This window comes from Erpetoichthys calabaricus, chromosome 9 (genome assembly GCF_900747795.2).
Source record: "Erpetoichthys calabaricus chromosome 9, fErpCal1.3, whole genome shotgun sequence".
NCBI classification, from domain to species: Eukaryota; Metazoa; Chordata; class Cladistia; order Polypteriformes; family Polypteridae; genus Erpetoichthys; species Erpetoichthys calabaricus.
Window position 1 is genome coordinate 75,805,574 of NC_041402.2, and position 17,940 is coordinate 75,823,513.

A 17,940-nucleotide genomic window follows, 5' to 3' on the forward strand; every position below is an offset into this window, starting at 1 on the left:
AAAACGCACCCAATTTCGACTGACGTTTTGAAAATCTCGCGATATTTACTTGGAGTCGGAAGTCTTTCATGATGCAAAGTAATGTAAAGTAACCAACCAGACATTTGGAATTGGGTAGAACTTGTCAACGTTCTGTCCCTTCAACAGACAATCAATCTACTGTTTGGGAATCGGCTTACTGCTATGGCATTACAGCTGTTTAAGGTAAAGCACGTAGGTTCATATTTCAATAGGTGTTTTTCATTTTGGTTAAAGAAGTTTCCAGAAATTGTGCGAATGTTCGCTGTCAAGTAACACGTGGAGGGATTGCTAATTATCTTTGTTATATGCAGTTTTAGAAACGTGGAATGCTGCTAGACCGCGAAAATCGCTTTGCATGATAAAGATAGCGAAATAAATCATAAAGGTGCAAATTCGGTCCCGTTAATAGTATGATAAATAGTATAATAAGCTAAATGCGTAGAGCTCACAACACCAAGAAAAAGATGCCATTTAATTTAAAATCTTTCCTTTCAACTGAAAGCTGCATACATCTTTTTTTAAACGTCTTATTGTTTTGCTAAAGCCGATTTAAAATGTGACGCTGTACTGTGATTCATTTTTAAGTGCCAATAATTGCATTTAGCTCTTCATTGCACACATTTTTCGGTTTATTATAACTCTTATCTTTCTGTGTCATTCAAAATAATTGCATTGAAGGTTTTTTTTGTTTGTTTTGTGTTATTCTGGTACTCGTGTGTTATAACCCCTCTCCAGGCAAGAGAAAAACTTAGTTTTACATTCGTTTTATTTACAAAACAAAAACAAGAATACGTAAAAATTGATTTTAATTACTTTTGAAACATTACTTCTGTCGCGAAGTTTCTACTGTTAAGTATAACATCGAAAGGGTTGATGAGCGATGCGCTATCAGGGTTGAGTGGCGGTGTTATAACACATGAGTGCCGTTATTATTTTATCCCAAATATTCCTTTGTATTTTAATTGTAGTGTATTCTGTAAGAATCATATTATGATAAAAGTTAACATATATTTATTGCAACAATACACTGTAAATAGGCCAAAGTATTTTACATTAAATACATGTAAAATCATACCATGTGTTTGTGGCTCATAACTATGTTTTTGAATAACTGTCCACCATGGTAAATAAGACCCATGCAGTTTTTATTTTTAAAATTGTGCCATATTGTGTTGGCTGTTTTACCTTTTTGATTTTTTTTTAAATTCTTGATCTCAGAGAGCAAGCGAAGTGTATAATGGCTGTGTTCATCAACCTTCTGTCCATTATCGAACCACGTTAATCCAGTTCATAGCTAGGGTCCAGAGTCTGTCTTAGTAGCAATGGATCACCTGACGAGAACAAAACTCGAGAAACACTGATGTACTTTCTTTCTTACAGGGCTAATTATGTTTCTCCAGTTAACTTAACACATTTTTAGGATGCAGGAGAAGCCCCCTCTCACACTGAGAGAATGTGCAAACTCTTCACAGACACAAGGACATCTTCAGTGCGAAGGTCTCACTGTGTAGATGTAATAGCTAAATAATATCAAGCAAGCTTTCCAAAATTCATAAGATAGTTTTCAATACCCAAGCCAGATGTAACCATTCTGTAGCTCAGCACTTGTATTGTTTGTTTGTAAATTATTTTAACTGATGCTTGGTTATGTTTGTATGACTTTTGTTTGTTTTTAATACTGTTACATATTTATTGGCATTTATTACTTAATATTAACATATAGTGGTCTATAATAGACTATTAACTTGCACCTTTCGCAATACATTTTTATTTCTTTCATACCAAAGCAAAATGTGTCAGTAATATTTAGTTCTCATGCTGATAATGATAATAATTAAATGTTAATGAACTAATCAGGAGGAAAAGAGAACTTGATGCATTACATTTGTTATTTTAAGTAATCTTACCTTTTTCCTTTTCTCTTCTTCATTGTACTTCATGGCAACTTAGGTGGAGGTGCACTTTAGTTAACCAAAATGGCAGCATACAAAGAATGCAGTGGAGTCTATGAAAACTGTAGGTGAAAGTGAGGAGTGATTTCTGTTGATGTTTCTTGCTTTCTGTTTGATTACATCAGTCTGTTAGCCTTTAAACACTCCTGAAGTTGCAGAGACATTGCTAGTTTGATGGAGGAGTACTTGAAGTTTATAAGTACAGTTATAATAATGTCATGTTTCGTATTAAGCTCTTTTTTTGCTGTAACAGTATGTAAAACCAAATGAACTTAAACATGGATAGAGTACTTAGAGTAGAAAATCTCAGCAGTACTAATATTTGCCTTAATCTATTAAAATACATTTTGCTAACCTTGTATTAATTAAATGGAATGTTTTCTTTACAATTGATACAAACATTAGATTCTCTTACTCAAGGCACAAAACATGCTAAATTCAAAAACAAGGGCAAAACAAATCCAGTATTTTTTTTTTTAGACTAATGGTGCTATATCTGTGCTGTGTGAAAAATATTACTGTTCTCTCCTATCTTGATTTCTTCCATACTTATAAGATGTGTTTGATAAAGTATCATTAAGGCAGTTTGTATTCTTGTATTATTGTTACTAACTGATCTTAATGGTTCCTTTTTTTTTTTCATTTCTAGTGGCGCATGAAGGAAGCAGTAAGAGTTATCGGTGCTGGAGGCCTTTTGTTCGTCTCCTATTTAACTGTCACTGGAGATGAAAAGTTTTATGTCAATCAGCTGATGCCAGGACTACAGAGGATCGTGGGAGCTGAAACAGCACATGTTCTTGCAGTTCAAATGATTAGGCTAGGCCTAGTCCCACGATCCAAGCATAAGGATTCAAAAGCACTGGTGAGACATGAATGACTTGTCTAGTACATAGAGGAAAACTTCCTACATCTCCTCTATAAAGTTCAGAGCTAGTGGTTTAATTAATAATTTATATACTCTGCATTAATTCCCTTAAAATATTGCCAAGATCTCTTTACTTTTACGATTAATCCAAGTAAATTTTGCATTATCACTGGAAATCAATGTTCAGTTTGACATGTCTAATCATTTTTTGTGATCCAAGTTTTAAAGTATTAAATAAATGGAAGAAGTATATAATTGCATCTATCTTTACGACACTACAGAAAATGGATTTACATATGCACTCTGGAACCAGCACCATTCCGCATCCCTGCAATGAAAATCAAAAAGTGATAAATGCAGGCAGAATCAAGATAGCCGAACCATCACCTCAAAATATATGGTTAAGGGATGAAGGCAATAAAGGATTTTGAGCTCTCCATTTCACCGACCACCCAGCTGATTCAGTTTCTTAATATCTGAACTAGATGACTATAATGCAGAAATACTTAATTGTCTAACAAAGTTTTTCAGAAATTGGCAGAAAAGCCTCAGATTAATAGACCTCATAACTTATATAATTAATATTAGAAGGCTCTGTAATATACTCTGTTAGGTTAGCATCACACTATACAACTTCAGGTCGGAGAGCATGTCACACTTAACAAACTGCATTTTATTGTTCTCATTGCTGTGACATTACACAATTAAGAACTGCAGGCAATGCTGGATTACATAAGTCACTCATGACGTCTTAGCACAGTTTCAAATTTTCAAAGTATTGTTAACTTACTACAATTTTCAGCCAGTTAACATATGGCCTGACAGCACTGGTGGCTGTACAAATCCTTTCAGGTATGCTTGTTTTTATTGCAGTCTCAACATGTCTTTTTCCTTTTCCAGGAGCCCATGCATGCTTCTCGTGTTGTTTAAGTACTTTTTATCTGCTTTTATAGAGCATTTAATGAAAAGATATTGGTCTTTTGTTTTGGGTAGCATTTTAAGAAATGTATATTAAGCTACTTGTTTTGTTTCACAGGTTTGGTTTAGCATCTCGCGTTTTGGCTGATGGTTCATCAACTTCTATTTATAGTACTTACTATTTAGATGATTGTGTGTTTTAATTTCCATATTAAATAAGTAATAATAATAATAATAGTTCAAGTAATCTAACATTTGGGGATTGTGTTTTATTCTCCTTGTGGATCAGCCATGGAGTGATGCATTTTTGTAAGTGTAGCCCTCTCTTACACAGGCCACTTCTTAGCATTTGCTGTAATTGGAGATGCACAAATGTGTGTGTAAACTAACAACTGGAGTACTCTGCATTGCATTGATTGCTTTTATGTAGTTTAATACATTTTTTACACTAATACACTATTCAAATTCCTTTTCACTTTATTTCCTTTTGAAAACATTGAAAAGAGGCGGAAGGGCTTAAAATACAGAAGCTGTCAGAATCCACAAGTAAGTCACAAGCCACCCCCTTAATGTTAGCTACACATTTGACACCCCACCGCCCAACAATTTTATGGATTGTTCTTGCTCGGCAGGAAACCGATAACCAATTTTTTCATATGAACCAGGAGATGCATGCAAAAGGCAAACCAAAACAAATAAAATATAAATGAAGTGACCAAAACCCAGATTTGAATCAAGAAACAAAGTCAATCTGTCAAGATACAAAGATCAAATACCAAAAAAAGATTTATTTTTTTTTTGTATTTAAAGGATTTATCGGCAGGTCAGATAAAGCTTGGTGCAAACGCTGACCTTTTATCCTGTCACGCCAATAAATTTCAGGTCACGACCCTGGAGGCCACTCTCCTAGAAACGTGGGATGTGACCCTTACTATGATTACGCCAAATGGTGTCTAATATAGAAAAAGCAATAGGACCCTAAATTCAGCCCTGATAATGACAAGCATCAACCAGTAGCATTAGCATAAAACAAGAAAATAACTAGCACAGCCTTCCAGTGCTCAGAGTAATGTGCAAAAATATAAAAATTTTGAGGTCCTGTAGTTTGACCTTTTAGTTCACATTTTGGTGTAAACGTTTTACATGGTTGTGATTCTTTATAACAACCATTTACCAAATTTCAACACCTCTAGTTCAGATGTCCATTTATCATGTGATATAAGTACTCTACTTTTCTACTATTATATATCTATGTTATGTAAACTCATATTGATTTATATTTTTCTGCTTATTTATTAGTTCTTCTTTTCTGGTAACTATTTCTTTGACATTTTGTAAAGCACTTTGAGTTACATCCTGTGTATGAAAATGTGCGATAGAAATCAACATTGTTGTTGTCATTATGGCAAATAGTATCATGCCAGCAATGTGTTTCTTTTTCCATTAAAAAAATTGTACATGGTTGCTGTGAACATTTGCGAACACATATATACAAAAAATCTGCATTCGCAAGATGGGAATAAGTAACATTTTTTAAAGTAATATGCTTCATCTATTGTTAGAAAATGGCTTAGATGTAAAATGTTGGGCCATGAGCAGAAAATGGTTATCTGCATATTTTGTTTGTAGACAGTTTTAGCCAGTGGTGGTAATACACCTAAAGAATAAATTTGTATGCAAAGTATGGTGTCTTAGAGAAGCAGTGGTCATGGAATATGAAAGAATGACAAGTGTGAATTACCACAGACAATGGTACAAACATGTCAAAGCTGTACAGCTTAATGACATCCATAAGCAAAAAGACTTAGGGATTCAAAGCGTTTATTAAGTTTAATTTTAAAAAAATAATTAAAACACAGTTAACAATTTTAATAGAATAGAACAGGAATAAACTGAACATTAAAAAGACTGTAGTACTTATACCAACAGTAAATAAATATATAAATATACCTGTAAATAGGTAACTAAGATCATTTAAATGCTTGACCAAATAAGTAGCTCTTTTCCTTCATTAAAATTAAAGCAAATGTGTCTAATTGAAAGTGGCCAAGAATTCCAAACTTTTGGAGCAAAGCATTTCAAGTTATATTCTGTCAGAGGTTTATTCCTGCAAGGTAGACATAAGATAGGTATCACAACATTGCCGCATAAAGGTAAAATTAAATCTAAGTAGGTCATTGAGCTGCCATATAGAGCTTAAAAAGTCAATACGAGGATTTTAAGTTGTATTTGTTGATCAATAGGTAGCCAGTTCAAGCCAAACAATACTGTGGGTAATTTTCTTTCACAATTGTGATTGTGTGTGTCAGTAATAAGCTTCTGAATTTTGAATGATATGGTATTTATTTAATAGGCACCTAGGAAGACTGGAGCACGACAGTGTTTGAAACATCAACGCAAGAATAAAAATCTCAGCAGCAGGATAATCTAAATAGTTGCAAGATGAACTAGCTAACCAATAGTTAACAAGAAACCGGAGTTAATTCCAGGCTTATACTCCTTTAAAATATGTTCTATTGATATTATAAGAAAAAATATAACATGATAATATTATTAGCCTCCATCATTCAAATTATACCATGGTATATATTTTATGCCATAATAATAATTCTGCTACTGACTACTGTGAAACCTGGGTTAGTCTACAATCCATTACAAAATGGCTCAAAATAGAAATGAGTTTTATAAATTACTGTACCACGAGTATATACAAGGTTTTCCAAGTGTTCCCTCATGGTGACATTAAAGCAAAGTCGTAAGAGACCATCCAAACTTAAAAGAACTGTTTAGATTTGCAAAACCAATTGACAGTGCTTCCCATGTCTGCTTAGGGTTTGGTTTGATAATGGTTTATTGCTGGGCTAATTTAGCCAGCTAACAGGCTGCCCATTATGTTAGCAATGCTGTAAATGATGAAGATGATGAAGAACATGATGAACACCTTGGTGTTTTCAGAACAATTTGGAGCTAAACACTCTTAAAACTGTGGAGATGACTGTAGACTTTAGGAATGGTCCCACAATATTACCTCCCCTCTTCATTCTTAATACTGCTGTGACAGTTGTGGAAACCTTCACGTTTCTGGAATCCGTAATCTCCTGGGAGTTGAAATGGGAGACCAATTTAGGGTTCATTATAAAAAATCGGGAGTGGTCTCCCCTAGACTTTCTCATATACTCAGATATGGGGATGGATATTTGAAGAGTAAACTGCAAGACAATGATTATATTTTTATATTATGTACATTAAAAGACCATCAACAACAAATGAAATGAAATTAATTATGTATTGAACAATTAGTATAAAAGTAAAGTTCGGACTATGCAGCTGCATGAATAAAAAGTAAAGTACCATTTCCAGTTAACGGAAATAGCCCAAACGTTGATGGAAATCTATGTTTTGTACCTAACACTTAGGTCAACCAAATTTTGCATACAAGTGAAAGCGTACTCAAGTTATCGTGTTTACATACACACCCACACACACACAGCCATAATTCCAAAAATGGTATTTTCCGACTAAGGGAGGTCTAAAACATTTAGATTCATCAAAACCTCAATATTGAATCTTTGGACGATTACAGTACTTTCCCTATACTTCGTATACGAGAAAGTAAAAAGGCACAAAAGCAATTGTACTTTCAACAACAGCTGAGGAAGTTCGTTTAACCTTCCACAGGAGTAGCTGATTCAGTTCTACACAGCAGTAATTCAGTCTGTTCTCGGATCATCCATAAGAATTTGGTTTGGATCAGGGACTAAGCATGACAAAAACAGGGTACAACAAATAGCCAGGTCTGCCAGAAATATTTTGGGTGCCAGTCTGCCCACCTTACAGGACCTGTACTATTCCAGAGTCATAAAATGGGCAGGGAAACTCATAATTGACCTCTCATATCCAGGCCACGACCTTTTTGAACTTCTTGTATCAGCCAGGCGTTCTGGATTAATATATGCCAAAACAAGCAGATACAGTCATATGAAAAAGTTTGGGAACCCTTCTTAATTCTTTGGATTTTTGTTTATCATTGGCTGAGCTTTCAAAGTAGCAACTTCCTTTTAATATATGACATGCCATATGGAAACAGTAGTGTTTCAGCAGTGACATTAAGTTTATTGGATTAACAGAAAATATGCAATATGCATCATAACAAAATTAGACAGGTGCATAAATTTGGGCACCACAGCAGAGATATTACATCAATACTTAGTTGAGCCTCCTTTTTTAAATCTAAATCTAGGCGTCCTCTAGACGCCTCCTATAGCCTTTAATGAGTGTCTGGATTCTGGATGGAGGTATTTTTTATTATTCTTCCATACAAAATCTCTCCAGTTCAATTGATGGCTGCCGAGCATGGACAGCCTGCTTCAAATCATCCCATTGATTTTTCGATGATACAGTATTTAAGTCAGGGGACTGTGACGGCCATTCGAGAACATTGTACTTCTCTCTCTGCATGAATGCCTTTGTAGATTTCGAACTGTGTTTTGGGTCGTTGTCTTGTTGGACTATCCAACCCTGCGTAACGTCAACTTTGTGACTGATGCTTGAACATTATCCTGAAGAATTTGTTGATATTGGGTTGAATTCATCTGACCCTCGACTTTAACAAGGGCCCCAGTCCCTGAACTAGCCACACAGCCCCACAGCATGATGGAACCTGCACCAAATTTGACTTTAGGTAGCAGGTGTTTTTCTTGGAATGTGGTGTTCTTCTTCTACCATGCAAAGCGCTTTTTGTTATGACCAAGTAACTCAATTTTTGTCTCGTCAGTCCAAAGCACTTTGTTTCAGAATGAATCTGGCTTGTCTAAATGAGCATTTGCATACAACAAGCGACTCTGTTTGTGACGTGAGTGCAGAAAGGGCTTCTTTCTCATCACCCTGCCATACAGATGTTCTTTGTGCAAATTGCGCTGAATTGTTGAATGATGTACAGATACACCATCTACAGCAAGATGTTCTTGCAGGTCTTTGGAGGTGATCGGTGGGTTGTCTGTAACCATTCTGTCACTCTTCAGAGGAGACTCAAAGGGAAGCACAACTTGCAATTTACCACCTTAAATACATTTTCTCATGATTGGACACACCTGTCTATGAAGTTCAAGGCTTAACGAGCTAATCCAACCAATTTGGTGTTCCAAGTAATCAGTATTAAGCAGTGACATGCATTCAAATCAGCAAAATTACAAGGGGACCCACATTTTTGCACAGCCAGTTTTTTACATTTGATTTAATTTCATACAACTAAATACTGCTTCACTAAAAATCTTTGTTCGGAAAACACCGCAGTACTCTGAGGTTCCTAGGAAATGAAAGACATACCACTGTTATCTTTTTCGTTGAAAGTAGAGTCAATTATTATGTAGGCTGAGAGGGGTTCCCAAACTTTTTCATATGACTGTATATGAACAGCTTTTTCCTCACAGGCCATCAAACTCACAAATGATTATTTCAGCTTAATCAGGCTTGGCACACCACCCCCTGGCCTCCCAGGTTCTTGCAATGCTGTTACATATTGTTAATACCTGTATTTTAGTGTTTATTTCAGCATTCTTGCATTGACTTGCGCTCTGCACTTTGTATGCATATATAATATGTGTATATATATATATATATATATACACACTCAATTTTTTTTTATTTCATGTGTGTGATTAACTGTTGTGTGTAGGTTGTTTATATAATTTTCATTATAAATTATATCATTTGGAAGAGTCTTCAAAACCGGAGCCAAATTCTTTTTATGCGTGCATACTTGGTGAATAAATATGATTCTGATTCATTTTGGAATATTCTTAAGATGCACACTAAGCTGCGAATACAATAAAAGTTATTCTTTGCAAAATTACCCTTGTTTCTATAGAGTTACACCAAACCCTTCCATAATTAAATATCTATTTCATTAAAACCTATATGAAAAATGCTTTCTTTTGAATGGATCAGTACATTGTTAACATTTTGATAATATGTAATATATTGCTAAATGTATTTTTCTCTATTTAGGAAGTACAAGTTCTTGGACAGAGGTTTCAGAACCCTCTTGGCATTGCTGCTGGCTTTGATAAACATGCAGAGGCTGTTGATGGGCTGTATAAACTTGGTTTTGGATTTGTTGAGGTTGGAAGTGTTACTCCATTATCCCAAGATGGAAATCCCAAACCACGTGTCTTTAGGCTTACTGCAGACCAAGCTGTCATTAACAGGTAGGCCAAAGTTAAAAGGTTTTATAAGTTGAATAATTATATATATATATACTGTTTAAACATATAAATATGTTTGTAATTGTTTCTAAACAGTGATTGAACAAACCTGGCTAAAGAAATTAACAATAAATGAACACCTATAACCAGCTCTACATATGCAAGAAGACTGGCTGAAAAGATCACTTAATGTGTTTTTATACTAGTACTTCAGCCTGTGGTGTAATTTGGTTTTTATTTGTTTTCATCACAGATGCCTAAAAATTAAGGTTTTTGGTTGTACACTGAATTTTACAAAAAGTGCTTAACTTTTTTGATTAACTGATCAGAACGCTGAACATTCCCCAAACGTTGCATAAGATAGTAGAACATATTATGACAGGCTATATAATAAGTTGATATAGGATTTTCAAATGAATACTCACCAGATGCCGTTGATGCATTATCAATAGATCTTCACATTCATGTGTTGTCATTTATTCATTGATCAGTTATAAACATGGCCATGTCTCTAAATAAATCTACCTTAATGCATATGGTAGTATGTGTGACATTCACACAGTGCATATTATGTGATTTTTCTCTGTACTCACCTATTGCTTCTTCTGCATCTATAAGGATTGAAACAAAGTTGATTAAAACCTTGTTTGCAGAGAGAATTTTAAAAAGGTGAATCAGAAAAACAAATTGCTTAATAAAGCTTTAAGATCCTGCTTTATGTGTCAGTGTACTATATTTTGGATCTTCCATTTTTATGGAGCAAATATATTTTGTCTTTATAGATGTTGCTAAGAACATGATGATATCCATTAGCTGCAGACAGAATACAATATCTTTCACCCATTTCACCTTGTGTAGGTTATGGCTTGTAAGTCTGATGTAATATTGAAAACACGGCATTACTGTCTGTCATATGAACATCATTGTGGGTTTTTAAAGTATCACTTTTCATGTAAATTCTGTACTCGTTGCCTAGAATTCTTATTGAGTGCAAAGTTAAAAATTTGAATAACAAATATTACTAATGTAGATGTCTTAGGCAGGGTAAACCACAGACAACTAGAGTGGTGCTCTTTTTAAAATTTAGATTTATCTTTACTATTCAGGGCCATATTTTGGTGGCTTTAAATAAGATTTTGGTGGAGTAATTGTTTTATGTAGTGGTATGTGAGCCCCCATTGTATTGTTTTTCACATTCTACAATTTTATTAGGAAATAGTGCTTTTTACTTTTACTTTTTTAAACAGAAGAGTTATTAGTCACAAATTGATAATTTAACTGAAGAATACATAACACATGAAATAGAAAAAGAAATATACAAACAACAACTAATTTATGGAACAGAAGGTGGATTCTTAGCTTTATTATATACTAAAATGATTGCAGTTTGCAATAAAAACACCAAAAGTACTAAGATTGGTGATGACTATGTGTCAAAGTAATTTCATAGGTATTTAAAGTAAATTATGTAACAATATAATGGATGTCAGTTGGAACAAAAATGGCTTGTTTTGCATCGTATTTTGCATTGCAGGTTTGCATCGCTTGCAGTACATAATATTTTTAGATTGCTTTAAGTTACAAAAACTTTTCGAAAATTTTTTATATTAATTGCATTTAATTTTGAGTGAACCAATTGATTTGTACTATGTTTGCCTCATTATGGTTTTGATAGACACAATCAGTTATTCCTTAACCTACTTAACTTAGAGCTGGCACTGGAAAGCCACCTTAAAAATATTTTAAGCTGGTGCACCACATAACTTTAGGCACGCTGTCCAAATCCATTGTCTTTACACACAAAACTGAGAATTGGCTTCATTTGGGTTTTGTGACTCAGGTATATTCATCCATTCCAACACTAAGCAATATGGATCAGTGTTTATAATTTAACGTTTGCAAGTCATTGTTATAGTAGTTTCTGCTTTGACACTAATAGATGTTTGTTTAATTAATTACTGGAAATGTTTCACTTCCTTGCAAATGGATAATTTGTCAAAGTAAAATAAAAATGTATGCCTTATTGTTGCAGTCTCTGAAACAGAATAATTTCACACTACCTGAAATGTATGACTAGGCCCTTTCGTGGTATCTGTGGTTGACTGTTGCCTTGTGTTCAAAGCTGGCAAGATAGACGGTACCCCCCAAAATCCATGTGGCTTTTAGAATGTTACTGTAAGGGCAATTTTCTTTTAAGGTATTCTGAGCCCACTTAATCCAAGATGGCAAAGGTGAGATCATTTGTTCAGCTGTTCTTAAGAATTTCATCACTCATGCCTCTGCCTGTCATGAAACAGCCATTTATACCCTGTCTTTGTTTTCACTTCCATTGTTAGGGATTGATAGATGGATAGGGGCGGCGAGTTCAGTTACGCTGTCACTATACCTGAGTCAGAAGGCAAAGCTCTTGATTTACTAGTCGATCTACATCCCTACCCTTACCTCTGAGCATGAGCTTTGGGTATTGACTGAATAAATGAGATTGCGGATACAAACAGCTGAAATGAAATTCCTCCTCAAGTTGACTGGATTCTCCTTTAGAAACAGTGTTAGAGGCACAGACATCCAGGAGATGCTCAGAGTAGATCTGCTGAGCTTCTTCATTGAGAAGGGGGACCCAATTTAGGTGTTTCAGGCATGCCTCCCTGTGGATGTTTTATGGGCATGATCTGTTAGAAGGATACCCTGGGGAAAACCCAAGGCTTGCTGGGAGGATTATATCTCCCATATGGACAGGGAACGCCTTAGGATTCCAGAGTATGACATGGGAAGTGTGGCTGGGGAAAGGGGTGTATGGGCATCACTGCTAAGACTGTTGCCCCAGTGACCCAGTTTTAGGGTGTACTCTGTAATGTGCCAAATTGCAATTGTCCCCCCTCCCTACTCCTCCCGCTGGCCTACACTCACACTGCGCTTTAACGTAAAGGTCCGGGCATACTTTTGTCATGACCACACGACTTTGTGTAAAGCCAAAACAAGATCCGAACACGAAGTGACAGCATGCATGTCAAAATGATTTTGCTCTTTTTTGTGGTAGTTTAGGAGTTGTGTAGGGCAGGATAACACTCTACCCTTTTACAGATTTATTGAGCATGCAACGCAGCGTTTTGCTGTTAATCATGGCTGCATGTATGGGAAGATCTTTACAGATGCAAATGATGTTAAGGAAGGAATTTGCAGCTTTTCTTGCCAACTACAATTCATATTCATGTGTAAGGTGTGAAAAAATTTTTTTTTAACTCAAATGGTATTGAATGAAATGAGAATTGCACTATTTGATTTGTTGCATCATTGACATCATATCGGTTTTCTGTGCTCGAGCACGTTTAACAATCACACTGTTCCGAATGCTACTGAACCATGATCGGGCCCACCTCTTCCAAGCAGGCCAGGGCACACAGTATGGTTGGCCTGGCACAGAGCGATCACACTAGTCAAATGAAGTACACTTTGCGGGATTACATGCGGACAAACATGTTCAGGCACGGAACAAATTGCCAGTGTAAGTACACCCTTAGATAAGTGTTAGAAAATTAATGAATTAATGTTAGGGATTATCTGAATACTTCCATTACTACCAGACAATATAGCTACAGTTCACAAACTGCCTTTTGTCATACAGCAACCTACTGATTCTTAAGCATACCTGAAAAGACTAAGGGAAACGCTGTACTCACATTCTGGATGGTCGCTGCGAATAATGGAGTTATACAACCTCTTACAGCCCCCTACTCCTATTGTACATTTTTTCTACTTTAAGACATGAAACTAACAGTTAATCAAACTATAAGTTGTTTTTACCTTTCCTAAAACCTAAAAGCTTGTCATCTGGGTTGCCTGAGCAGGTGCTACTTCAAATCTGTTTCTGCATTTTTTATCTTGTGATTGAAAACATACACAAAAAACATCTTTTTAGCACAATTTCAGCTACTGAACAGAAGTTCACAATTGCTAAACAGTCCATGTTTGTATTGTAAGTATCTGCTGAGCAAAGGCTTTCCTTTCCAAAATCTTTGTTCAGGTGCACAATTTAGGTGTTGGAAAGAGTTTGGATACAATTGGTCTTCATGGGATGTGTCAACAACAAAATTTAAACATGTGACCGATGTTTGCTGGAGTTGACAATAAAATTAAGATTGTGTAGTCTCTTTCTAACAGTTAATCCTGTCACTGTATTTTGAAATTTAGGTAAGACTAAGGGGCTTCGCTCGCCAACCCCCGTTTTTGTTTTTCTGGATACACACTTTTAAGATTTTTTTTTTTCTTTGAATTGTTGCTATTTCATTAGTTTCACTTTTATTTCTGAACTTCTGTAAAAACAATATTTGGAATCTTTCGACTTCCAATATGCTGAATCTTTTAAATGAGGTCAGTGAGACATGTGTTTAATGACCTTGTCCTTATACGCTTTATATGTGCTCAGAGGCCTGGATCTTTGTGTGCTCAAAGCCAAAACACGACTGAGAGTTTTGATTACCGTGGTCTTATTTGGTTGTAAGGAGGGCGTGTCTTGCAAGAATCGCATGTTCTACGTCATTGCGAGACAGTCCTGGGTCAATCTCTTGGCACAAAGTCTCATGTTTAAGGTCCCCGTGAGATGCTCCGTGGCCAATCTCTTTAGTCTCGCGGGTCTTTTAAGTGTCTTCCGTGATCTTAACGTGAAGATTACGTCTCAATGCCCTACTGTTTCTCTGCAGGATTTTTTTTTATAATAGAGAGAAATGAAATTACAGTAAATATTTCAATGTTTTCAGTCAGGTTATGGGCTGGCTTTGGTAGTATGACAAGTTTTTCTATTTGTAGATAAACTATTATACCATTAGATGATTATCATGAAATTGCTTTGAAAATCATCCCACACCTTTGGGCATCAATAATCTTTCTTTACAAGACCCCTTGAAACTCTTGATCTTGGTGTGATGTATAATTTTGCAAACAGTATATTAGGATTGCAAAATTGGCCAAAAAAACAAGGTTTGAATGTTCAACTCAAAAATAAGTAAATATTTGAATATATTAAAACTTGCATGTACGTTTGTACATGCTATTTTATACTTTATTATTATGGTAATGCCTGCACTGGTGGCCACAGGAAGAACACATATTGACAAAAAAAAAAAAAAATTCCATCAATATTAGAGCAACTGTTATTTAAATATAAGGCAGGTCGAAGGGTGCCTTTTTTATTTTTTTGGAAGTGTCCAATGAGTAGAGGAAGAGGACAGTTATGGCATTCAGAGTAAAAAGCTAGTCAGTACCTTTGAACTCGCCCAGAAAATTGGGATTGTCACAAAATCTAGTCTGTCTCCGCACATTCTGTCTACTGTTTTCTTACTCTACATATATAGCAAAATAATTTAAGCAGGTTCAATTAAAATATGATAAATGGATTGCTTTCCTTTTGATTAATCTTACTTAGATAGAAATTATTTTTTGTTAACTTATTAGTATAATTTTGGTGAATACAGTACTGCACTTTTTGTGTTGTGTTTACTGTTAACATGGTATTATTGAAATGCACTAAACTAGAAATCAGATTGTCATGCTCCTAATTAAACTGCAGTTACTGAATACAGTAATCCCTCGCTATATCGCGCTTCGCCTTTCGCGGCTTCACTCCATCGCGGATTTTATATGTAAGCATATTTAAATATATATTGCGGATTTTTTGCTGCTTCGCGGGTTTCTGAGGACAATGGGTCTTTTAATTTCTGGTACATGCTTCCTCAGTTGGTTTGCCCAGTTGATTTCATACAAGGGACGCTATTGGCAGATGGCTGAGAAGCTACCCAGCTTACTTTTTTCTGTCTCTTGCGCTGACTTTCTCTGATCCTGACGTAGGGGGATTGAGCAGGGGGGCTGTTCGCACACCTAGACGATACGGACGCTCGTCTAAAAATGCTGAAAGATTATCTTCACGCTGCTATCTTTTGTGCAGCTGCTTCCTGAAACGACATGCTGAACGGTGCTTCGCATACTTAAAAGCACGAAGGGCACGTATTGATTTTTTTATCTGTTTCTCTCTCTCTCTCTCTCTCTCTGCTCCTGACGGAGGGGGTGTGAGCTGCCGCCTTCAACAGCTTTGTGCCGCGGTGCTTCGCATACTTAAAAGCCAAACAGCCCTATTGATTTGTTTGCTTTTCTCTATCTCTCTGACATCTGCTCCTGACGCGCACTCCTTTGAAGAGGAAGATATGTTTGCATTCTTTTAATTGTGAGACGGAACTGTCAACTCTGTCTTGTCATGGAGCACAGTTTAAACTTTTGAAAAAGAGACAAATGTTTGTTTGCAGTGTTTGAATAACGTTCCTGTCTCTCTACAACCTCCTGTGTTTCTGCGCAAATCTGTGACCCAAGCATGACAATATAAAAATGACCATATAAACATATGGTTTCTACTTCACGGATTTTCTTATTTCGCGGGTGGCTCTGGAACGCAACCCCCGCGATGGAGGAGGGATTACTGTATTTACTCAGGTTCCTGTTCTTCTTAGACTGCAGCTAAGGTGGAAAAAGAAAACTTCACAACAGTATATGGAGCATACAAATAATAGTGAAGATTTCAATATTATTACTCATTAAGATAGCCAACTAATGTTTTATTAAATTGTCTTTTTCTATTTATTTTTTATTCTAGATATGGATTTAACAGCTATGGCCATGCAATGGTTCAAGAACGATTAAGTGCAAGGCAGGAATTGCAGTATGAGCTGACAAAAGGTAAAAATGAAAATAGCAGCAAAAAAATACTCAGTCTGCATGCTGGCACACTCATTCATTTGATATTATTTTGAATTATCTTAAAATGATTTCCACGTATTGTGTTTTTTTTCCAACACCTAGCTATTGTAACAATAAGGAAAATGTGAAGGGAGAGAGAAGAGAATTTTTAAATGTATTTCATTAAAACATTAGTATGCCTTTAGGGATACAATAGCTAAATTAAATTGTACTAGCCAACCCGCTACGCCGCATAATTATGTATTGATGGGTGAACACTTCCTGAACGACACAGTTGTCCAAATGGGGTGGGTTTGTGGATACCACTGTGAGTGAATGAAAAGATGGACCTCTGGAGAGAGCAACATACAATTGTCCGTGACTGAAAGCGGGATCGTCTGTGACGATGGAGGCCACGCTGGTGAAAGTTACTTCGTCGGTAGGGATGAGTTTCAGCACTTGTTCATTAAGGTGTAGCGAGTCTTCGTTGTTGACGCTTAATATAGCTTGCGTACTGAGATGTTCCGGAGTCATAGTTGAGAAACACTTTTTTAATGTCTCTTAAGCACAGGGAAAAAAATTAACATGTGAAACATCCGTAATGTAATAAGCCACCAAGAAAAGTAACATTGCAATAATGCACGCTACGATCTGATCGCTGTAAACAGAAGTGAAAACAAAATCGAGCCCGGTGCATTCTTTAACTGCCTTGTAGCGCAGTGGTAGTGTTGCTGCTTTGCAGTAAGGAGACTGTGGAAGATTTTGGGTTTGCTTCCCGGTTTCTCCCTGTGTGGATAGCACTTTGAATACTGAAAACACCGGTATATCAATGTAATGAAGTATTATTATTCTTATGCGTCCAGCGCTCTCTCTCTCCCGCGCCTGTATGTGTGTGTGTGTCACTCGCTCTCTCTCACTCGCTGCACGTGTTCCTGCAGGCATACCAGTAAGTGAATGAAAAGATGGAACTCTGGAGAGAGCAACATACAACTGTCCGTGACTGAAAACTGGTTTTGGCAGATACATGCACATCTTTTTGAAAGTTTGGCCAGGTGCCTTATTAATTGTCATCGCAAAGGCAAATCTAACAGGAAATTGTCTTCGTGTTAAAGTAAAAGGCAAATTATCCGCGACAAACTGTTTTACATGCTGCATACCAACCCGCGGCGTAGTATACGCCGCATAATCATGCCGCTTTTTTAATGTTTTTTAAGCAGAGGGAAAAAATGAACATTTGCAAAATCCGTAACGCTGCTTTCAG

The 17,940-nt window shown here is 36.1% G+C and overlaps 1 protein-coding gene across 2 annotated transcripts in view; it reads left to right on the forward strand.

Moving 5' to 3' along the window:
* The first annotated feature begins 44 nt into the window (after window positions 1–44).
* Window positions 45–17,940, forward strand: part of dhodh (dihydroorotate dehydrogenase) — a 38,501-nt gene continuing 20,605 nt past the window's right edge. The window contains exons 1-5 of one of the 2 annotated variants that reach the window (XM_051931666.1): window positions 83–204; window positions 1,972–2,037; window positions 2,623–2,835; window positions 9,763–9,962; window positions 16,597–16,679. In XM_051931666.1, the coding sequence (XP_051787626.1) occupies window positions 2,029–2,037; window positions 2,623–2,835; window positions 9,763–9,962; window positions 16,597–16,679 (505 nt within the window). In that variant the 5' untranslated portion in view covers window positions 83–204; window positions 1,972–2,028. Of the gene's footprint in view, window positions 205–1,971; window positions 2,038–2,622; window positions 2,836–9,762; window positions 9,963–16,596; window positions 16,680–17,940 lie in introns of both variants that reach the window. The other variant, XM_028809770.2, reaches the window with a different exon arrangement.